The following is a 10,000-nucleotide window of genomic DNA, read 5'->3' on the forward strand; positions in this document are numbered from 1 at the left end:
GTATGTGTGTCTGTTTATATATATATATATATATATATATATATATATATATGTGTGTGTGTGTATATATATACTGCATTCATACATATATATGTGTATATATATATATATATATATATATATATATATATATATATATATATATATACTGCATACATACATATATATATATACTGCATACATACATATATATGTATATATATAAATATATATATATATATATTTATTTATGTATATATGTAAACATACAGTATATATACATATATGTGTGTGTGTATATATATATATATATATATATATATATATATGTGTGTGTGTGTGTGTGTGTGTGTGTGTGTGTGTGTGTGTGTGTGTGTCTATACTCATATATACGTTATATATATGTATATATATATGTACATCACATATATATATACATATATATATGTATGTGTGTGTGTGTGTAATTGTGTGCGTGCGTACGTATGTGTATGTGATGAACTTGGCTAATACAAAGGATAAGCAATATGGATCCACATTGATAGGACTGCCTCAAGGTTCCCTTTCACTGTAATGTTCTTTCTGCCGTAATACTTCTCCTAGTTTATATAATCGTTTATTTTCCCCTGATTTTCTGTTCTATAACCATAAGGAGATCAAAAATAAACTACGTAAATAAAATTCGCAAGCAAATTTATAAGGCAGTTTGAAAGAAAATTCACAAAGCTCATAAAATAGGATTCAGTTAATTTCACCATTCGATTCCCTCTGAAGGTAATGCGTGAGAGTGGTGCATGGGAGTAGGGGTGGGGGGTGGTGCTCGTTGTATAAAATGGAGGGCCATCATTACGCTAGCTACAGTTTGAACCTACAGCTGAAGATACAAACATGGCTTTCCGATGCGTGGTGAGTCAATATGTACTTTCAGAAGGAAAACTAATTTTAAATGCACACATGGGGCATGTATGTATACAGTAACAACCATTATATATTCACTCTCATGTGCATTTATATCATGTGAGTTTATATTTACGTACACACATATATGTGTGTGTGTATGTGTATATATATATATACATATATGTATTTATATATGTATATATATGTTTATATGTATATATATGTATATGCATATGAACATACACACACACATACTACATATGTGTGTGTATGTGTATATATAAACATATACTCAAAAATATATATTAATATATATATACAAATATACATATATATACTGTGTGTATGTGTGCGTGTATATATGAATACACACACACACATATATATATATATATATATATATATATATGTATGTATATATATGTATATATATCCGTATATACACATGTGTGTGTTTGTGTATGTATGAATGTATGTATATAAACATACATATATAAGTATACATATACATGCAAAACTTGCATTGATATGTATATATACATATATATTCTAACACATACACACATATATATGTATATATACATATACATCAGTATTTACATATATATACATATACATCAGTATTTACATATATATACATATACATCAGTATTTACATATATACATATATATTCATATATTTACATATTTATTTATGTATATATATTTCAATATATGTATGTGTGTGTGTGCGTTTTTATGTATGGGTGTGTATATATACATATATCAATACCTATATGACCTAAATATACAAACGTTTTTTCCATGTCCGTACATCTTATTTTGCGTTACAGGTTTTGCTCTCTATGGTAGCTATATCTCTGGCTGATCAGAGCTCGCACGTTAGCATCAGCCTCGGCGGCCACCACACTTCTCACCACTCCGCCTCTCACCAAGCAAGGCCTTCATACCACCCACAGCCGTCTTACCACCATCAGCCTGCTTACCACCCACAACCCTCCTACCATCCTCAGCCTGCATACCACCCTGCGCCCGCTTACCATCCACAGCCTTCCTACGAACATGGACACGAGCCTGCAGTGCCAGCATGCGCCGCCAACACAACCAAGCCATGGTGCCTCGAGGACACTGAGTATCCCACCTACGAAATCAAACACGCGGCCGAGTACCACTACGAAAAGGTCCTCTCCCTCTATGCTGACGTAGTTGATCTTAACACCGAGCTGTCTGTCGAGCGGCCAAACACCCTGGAGGAGGAAACTTACTTGTGCCCATCTGAGACCGCTTACGTGAGGCCCCTTCGTGCCCAGAACACCGAGGGTAAATGGCGTGTGATTGTAAACAATATCGATGCCCATTATCAGACTCTTACTCAGACTACACGCATCGAAGAGTGCCTGACCTCTGGCGACGCATGCCCTCTGGTGCCTGACTGCTACGAGTCCAAGTGCCTGCAGAAGTCCATCTACCACCGCTTCCTCGTCTACGACCCCTATGATCAGTACTTCCCCTTCGCCATCGAGACATTCAAGCTTCCCGCCAGCTGCGCTTGTCTCCTGGGCGCCTACACCATCGACCATTAACCGCGAAGCCACTAATCGGAAAGTCCATTTAATGGGGAAAATGACCTCATCGGCGTGAGCGACATCTTAAGCTCCCCAGTGACCTGGCAACAACAGTGCAAGGCATACCATACTTGGAATGCCTTGAAGTACGTGAAGAAAGCAGTTCTCTAGTCATCTTGCTGTGATAATATTTGCAGAAATGATGAAAATTCACTAGAAATGAAAATAAATATTATTTTAACACGTTCTGAATATCTATCTACCTATTGACAATGAATATCAGATATCGTCAATTACAAGGGAATAAAACACATACGTACACAAATACACACGTACACACGAACAGTTAGGCAAGGTTTTATTATTTCACCGTATTTATTCAATTTCTATGCAGAGAAAATTATAAGAGAAGCAACAGAGAAGTTTGAAAGAACTTTCAAAATTGGAGGCAGAAATGTGCCAAAGGTAAGATATGCAAATGATGCTCTACTTGCCGGATCTATTCCGAGATTTAGTCAATCCAGTAGTCAAGAAAAGTGAAGGAGTAGGATTATACTTAAATGTGAGCAAAAGCAAATTAATGAAAGTAGAAAGAGACCATCAGACATAGCATAATCTGAAATGATATTTATCCCACTATAAATAAATAAAATAAAAAACTTCATCAATTAATGGTGTTTCCCATTGCCAGTTAAATATCAGAATGTTGGGTAATGAGGAATGAAAGGAAAAGAAAGGAAACTTTTAAACTGTGGTGCTATAGACGTTTACTTCGTGTTAGCTGGACTGATTCACAGGACAAATCGTCGGGTATTAGATAAAATAGAGGCAGACATTTTTTGAGAGGATATTAAATACCATTGAAAGACGTAAACTGAAGTACGTTGGTCACGTGGCAAGAAGTGATAATTTGGGTAAAAATCAAATGATGGGAATTGTTTATGGTAAAAGGAAGTTCCAATACTTAGATAATATCAAGTAACTGATCATTATATTTCATAATATATATATATATTTATATATACATATGTATATATAGACAGACATATAGACATAAATACACACACACATATATACTTAAAAACTGATAGTACAAGCGAGGTTGTTAAGTCTTCTGAAAAAAAAAAAATCGAAATCTGAATTGTTCACTTGCCAGCTAAAAAAAAATATCAAAATAAACTAAAAATCAGAATTAACATTCCACCTTTCAGGTAACTGAGATCCTCATTCGAGGATATAATATAAATGTATATATATATATGTAAACATGTATATGTAGATATCATCATCATCATCATCATCAGCCTAAATCAATCCGCTGCAGGACGTAGGCCTCTCCCAATGTTTGCCAACTTTCTCTGTCTTGCATTTTTTGTTTCCAGTCTTGGCCCCCAGATTTCATAATTTCGTCACACTATCTTGTCATTGGTCTGGCCCTTGGCCTCTTTATGTTATCTATAGTCCAGTCTGTTACTTTCTTTGTCCATCTGTCGTACTGTCTCCGACGTATATGACCTGCCTGTTGCCATTTTTTTCTTTTTGATGTTCACAAGTATATCTTACACTTTTGTCGGTTCCCTGATCCATGTCGCCTTCATCCAATCTCTCAGGCTAATTCCCAGCATCAACCTCTCGATTCCTCTCTGGGTGTACCGAAGGTTCGAGACAGCAGTTCTGGTCGATTCACAGAAAACCTGACATCCCAGTTGCTCTGTGGGAGACCTTCAAGCCCCAAGGGCAAGCCAGAAATTCATCTCCCTGGAGACATTGAAGGCTACTGATGTGTGTCGCCTGGCTCGGCAGAAAGGCAATCAGGAATTGCCCTGTCCCTTGGGATGTAGGGCTTGGACACTGCTGAGAAGGGACAATGAATAGTTCATCAGGAATCTGGCTGTAGAGGTTGAAGGCCCTTTCTTTACCCTGCCTACCAACCCTAAGAAAACTGAAATCTAAGCCCTCCTCAGAGATGACTGCAGTCTGCTCAGTGGATGGCCAGATCATCTCAGACTATGTTTGGGTTCTTGAATGTTTGGCTGAGTATTTTGAGCAGCTGTCCGATCTCTTAGGTAATTCCCAACATCAACTTCTCCATCCCTCTCTAGGGACTTATTAGTTTCCTCTCCAGTAATTTGGTTGTAGTCCATGTTTTTTGATCCATAGGTCATAACTGGGAGGATGCATTGGTTAAAGACTTGTCTTCTTAAACATAATGGCAAGGAACCTCTTACTATGCTACTGTGTCTGCTACTGTGTCTGCTACTAGTGCTTTACCTTGTACATGTATGTTCGAATTGAATGTTGAACATAATCTTAATCTTTCTCTTGTTCATCCTAAGTCTGACTTTCAGACCTTCTTTATTCAGATCGTTTATTAGTTGCTGCATTTAATTTGTAGATTCACTGAAGGGAACAATATCATCTGCAAATCTTAGATTGTTTAGGTATTCATCTCCTTTTTTTGATACCCTTTCTGTTCCATTTTAGTTTCTTGAATTTTTCTTCAAAAAACAGTTAACAGTTTTGGTGAGATAGTATCGCCCTATCTAACACCTTTTTTAACTGCTATTTTAGCGGTTTTCGTGTGGAGCTTGATGGTTGCTGTCCCATCTTCATGTATATCTTCCAATATTTTACAATATACCTTCTCTGCTCCCTGTCTTCGAATAGCTTCTGGAGTTTTGCTTCTTACCGCCTACTTCAAGTGCAGCTTCCTTTATTATGTCGTTGAAATGTTTATTGATTTGGTCAATGTTGAGAACTTCGTCGCTGAGAAGTGAATATCTGTTTTGGACATTAAGGATAAGTTCTGTCGCTCTGGTCTTCAAGTTAGCTCAGTTTGGCTGCGGTTTTCATATGAGTTTGTTCCATTCCCTTCTGAGGTATAATTTATTTTGGCCTCTGACCACATTTACTTTATTAATAACTTTACTTTATTAATACATTTTTTTTTTTTTTTTTTTTTTTTTTTTACTATATCATGCTTATTTGAAATTATGAAGTCAAATGGCATCTTCCATGTCCACTTCCACTCTGTAGTCTTTTTTTCAAAGAATGTATTCATAATATTGAGTGATCGAGCCTACACAAAATCGACTAACATTTGTCCCCTCTCATTTCTAGTGCCTATTCATATACCCCACTTCGGTTTCTCCTGTCTCTTTACCTATTTTGGCATTAACATTTCCCACAATTAATGTGAAATGAGTTTTTACTCTCTCACTGGTTAAATGAACATCTTCATAGAAGCTCTCTATTTCTTCATAACTGTGGCTGCAGGCTGGAGCATAGACTAATACAATCTTTAAGTTGTACCTATTATTTATTTTTATTTTTACTGAAGCCACTCTTTCGTTCATACTATGGAATTCTACTATATTCTTTTCTAAACGTTTGTGAACTAAGAACCTACCCTTAATTCCTGCTTGCTACCCTGGGGTTTACCTTTCCAATAGAGTACATGTCCATCATTTAGTATTTTCAGTTCTTCGCCTAGTCTTCTAACTTCACTGAGTTCTACAACATCCCATTTAATGAAAGATAGTTCCTCAAGTAATACTAGTAAGTCGGATTCAGTTCTCATTGTCCTTATATTATATGTACAAAGGTTCATCAACGTGGGCCGGCCTGTTTTTACAGAGACTTTTAGCACCCTCTGCTCTGGAGCGATTATGATCGCCGCCGAACAAGGGGCTTCTTCGCCTCCGGGGAGTAAGGGCCGTTGCTTTGTGTAGTCATATTTTTCAGTTGAGAGGTAGACAGCCGAGTTACCCCCCCCACCTTCTAGCTTAGGTGTATTTTGGTGGTGGGGAGTAGTTTAGCCGGGATGCCACTGATGAGCCCATCCAGCAGGGTTGTCCCTGTCTAGTGTGGACTTACGAGCAGAATTGCACGGGCCTGCTCACTACACCAGGGTATACTCCCTTGAGCATGGAATTGAGTATCAGAAGTGCATATACGTGATTATATCTTACACCAATTTCATTTATGCGTATATACATCTAGTGCAGCCATAGTTGTCCATCCCCAAATGCCCTATGTACTACGCATATGTTAATTTTCATGCATATGCACATGCAAGCATACACCTTTACATTTGCTCCTATGGATAAGATATGCATACATACTCCTATATCATACACAACTAAACACGTGCACATGCATACACATATATAGACTTACATACATACATATATATGTATATATGAATGCATGTATGTATATGTGTGTGTATATACATCTATGTATATGTATATATTTTTATACATATATACACATACATATGTATAATTACATACAAATATATGTATATATATATACATATGCGTGTGTGTGTGTGTGTGTGTGTGTGTGTGTGTGTGTACATATATATGCATATATAAACATATAAATATGCATATACATACATATACATAAATACATATATACATACATATATTTATACATATGTATGTGTATATGTATACATATATATTCATGTATATAAATATACATGTAAATGTATATACATATACATACATATACATATAGCTGTAAGTGTATATGTGTATATATATGTATATAAATGTGTATATATAGACACACGCTTATACATGCATACATACAAATATTCATATATATACATATGTATGAACCGTATTCATGTTGACAAATGTAGAAAATGTATGAATGAGAATTAATATCTCCACAATTTCGTACAAGTTTATTTCTTATATTTACACATAGATGGCTCTACAAGTGCTTAGTCACCAAGGAGTCAGTTAGTAGTCCTACCTATATTACCGTTTATCCTTTTCCTCAACTTTTGGAAATGGTCTTTTGCATTATTTCATTGTCTTAAATATTATCGAGATTTTAATAACAATTTGATAATCGTAACATCAATAACACTAATAGCGACATCGATGTCAACTGCATTAAAAAGAAAAACACATTTTCCCGCCAATTAAAGGAATGGGGAAATCAGGATCGGTCATAGACTTCTTACCGGCTGAGCACATATGGAGCCATCTGTATGTAACAAAATTCACAAAAACTGCAGGGGACAGAACATAAATCCGGGGCGGTTGGGTTGATTGTGAATTTCTCAGGTTAAGTTCAAATCTTTAACATTTTCATATCACAGTTATCATCGAAGGGTAATTATTATATATATATATAATTATTATATATATGTATATATATATATAAATGTATATACATAGGTATATATATTTATATATATGTATATAAATACATATATATACACATAAGTTTGATACATAGATACATTTATGTCTATGTCTATGTGCATAAGATGCGAGACTGCGTGTGGGTGTCTAATAATAATATAATGAAGTTAAGAGATTAAGAAATATGTGCGTGTGTATATATAGAGAGAGAGCGAACAGAGACATGCACAAACGCATATTCATTATGCACACACGCATATATGTATATTTATATGTATGTATATGTATATATCTATTATACTGTGTAGGTAAGATTCAAATATGTGTGGGTGTTGGTGTGTCAGGAAGTGTGTGTATGTGTATCATAACTTTTACTTCTCTTTCAGTTAATATACACACGCACACACACGCACACATATATGTGTGTGTGTGTGTGTAGCGAATCGTTATGGAGGATCCTGAGACTTAGGGGAATTCCGACACAGATTATTGCCTTAACAGCAAATCTATAGACTAGTACTGAAAGTGCTGTAAAGTGTGGTGTGGGCCTGTCGAACTTCAGGGGGGAGGCAAGGCTGTGTCCTCGCACCAACACTTTTCAGCACTTACATGGACTGGATAATGGGCAAAACTACTATCCAAAGTCAGTGTGGAGCAACACAGGGCAATATCAATGCCACTGACCTCAACTTTGCTATCCTATCTGTTGCTATCCTTTCTGAGTCTCTGGAATCACTGGTGGCGGCTGTTAATGCATTCAGCAATGAGGCGAAACCTTGGGCCTAAAGGTCTATTGGACCAAGATCCCGGATTTTAGAGAAACCCGTTCAGTCAAGTCCCTATGCCGGATCATGGGGCACAGTTGGAAAGATCATGTATCCAATCAACGGTTACAACGCGAGACTGGTATGGGACCTATTACTTGCATAATCTGGGATCGCCAACGCAGGCTACATGGGCACTTGGCTTGTTTCTCTGTGGATGACCCTGCCCATTAGGTTGTCATTTAGTGAGACAATCCTGGGTGGAGGAGGCCCGTGGAACGACCTAGGAGGTCATGGCTCGGGCAGCTCGACCAGTCCTGTCGCGAGGAGTTAGAGATAGGTCGAGGGCCTGCCTGGAGACTCGCCATGAAGGACTCCCGTGGCTGGAAGCGAAGGGTGGATGCGTTAGCTCCCCAGATGATGATGATCATGTGTATATATATATATATATATATATATATATATATATATGTATGTATATACATATATGTGTGTGTGTGAGAGAGATGATGTGTGTATATATACACAATAACATATATAGATATAAATATACATGTAAATATATGTCTGTGATTGTGTGTATACCGAGTATGTATATAAAATTACAAATTTTACTTCTCTCTTAGTTAAAGGTTTAGAACTTGATTATGAAAAGGCGAATACATATTCGAAAAATAAGTAATGTTTTTTTATTATGTTTCATGCGACAAAGGGTTTAAATAGGCTATGTCCAAAATAGATAATTTGTGTAGATGTTATCATAGCAAGATGATCAGAGAACTGCTTTCTTCACGTACTTTAAGTTATTTCAGGGCCGGTATGCCTTGCATTGGTGTCCCCAGGGTACTAGAGTTATTTTATTTTAATAATAAGGGTCAGATCCAATCCCCTTAAAAGTGGCGAGAGATTATTGGCTTTGTGGTTAATGGTCGATGGTGTAGGCGCCCAGGAGACAAGCGCAGCTGGCGGGAAGCTTGAATGTCTCGATGGCGAAGGGGAAGTACTGATCATAGGGGTCGTAGACGAGGAAGCGGTGGTAGATGGACTTCTGCAGGCACTTGGACTCGTAGCAGTCAGGCACCAGAGGGCATGCGTCGCCAGAGGTCAGGCACTCTTCGATGCGTGTAGTCTGAGTAAGAGTCTGATAATGGGCATCGATATTGTTTACAATCACACGCCATTTACCCTCGGTGTTCTGGGCACGAAGGGGCCTCACGTAAGCGGTCTCAGATGGGCACAAGTAAGTTTCCTCCTCCAGGGTGTTTGGCCGCTCGACAGACAGCTCGGTGTTAAGATCAACTACGTCAGCATAGAGGGAGAGGACCTTTTCGTAGTGGTACTCGGCCGCGTGTTTGATTTCGTAGGTGGGATACTCAGTGTCCTCGAGGCACCATGGCTTGGTTGTGTTGGCGGCGCATGCTGGCACTGCAGGCTCGTGTCCATGTTCGTAGGAAGGCTGTGGATGGTAAGCGGGCGCAGGGTGGTATGCAGGCTGAGGATGGTAGGAGGGTTGTGGGTGGTAAGCAGGCTGATGGTGGTAAGACGGCTGTGGGTGGTATGAAGGCCTTGCGTGGTGAGAGGCGGAGTGGTGAGAAGTGTGGTGGCCGCCGAGGCTGAAGCTGGC

The 10,000-nt window shown here is 37.8% G+C and overlaps 2 protein-coding genes across 2 annotated transcripts in view; one reads left to right on the top strand and one right to left on the bottom strand.

The window, feature by feature from the left end:
- The first annotated feature begins 858 nt into the window (after positions 1-858).
- On the top strand, positions 859-2,687 carry LOC125040816 (neurotrophin 1-like). Its single transcript, XM_047635557.1, has 2 exons — positions 859-885; positions 1,713-2,687. Exons 1-2 carry the CDS (start codon positions 868-870, stop codon positions 2,460-2,462), a joined length of 768 nt encoding a protein of 255 aa, XP_047491513.1. The 5' UTR covers positions 859-867; the 3' UTR covers positions 2,463-2,687.
- Positions 2,688-9,050: 6,363 nt separating this feature from the next.
- Positions 9,051-10,000, bottom strand: part of LOC125040827 (neurotrophin 1-like) — a 1,467-nt gene continuing 517 nt past the window's right edge. The window contains exon 2 of the mRNA XM_047635571.1: positions 9,051-10,000. This exon is cut by the window's right edge and continues 48 nt beyond it. Within this exon, the coding sequence (XP_047491527.1) occupies positions 9,299-10,000 (702 nt within the window). The 3' untranslated portion in view covers positions 9,051-9,298.

Source organism: Penaeus chinensis, chromosome 29, assembly GCF_019202785.1.
Source record: "Penaeus chinensis breed Huanghai No. 1 chromosome 29, ASM1920278v2, whole genome shotgun sequence".
Taxonomy (NCBI): Eukaryota; Metazoa; Arthropoda; class Malacostraca; order Decapoda; family Penaeidae; genus Penaeus; species Penaeus chinensis.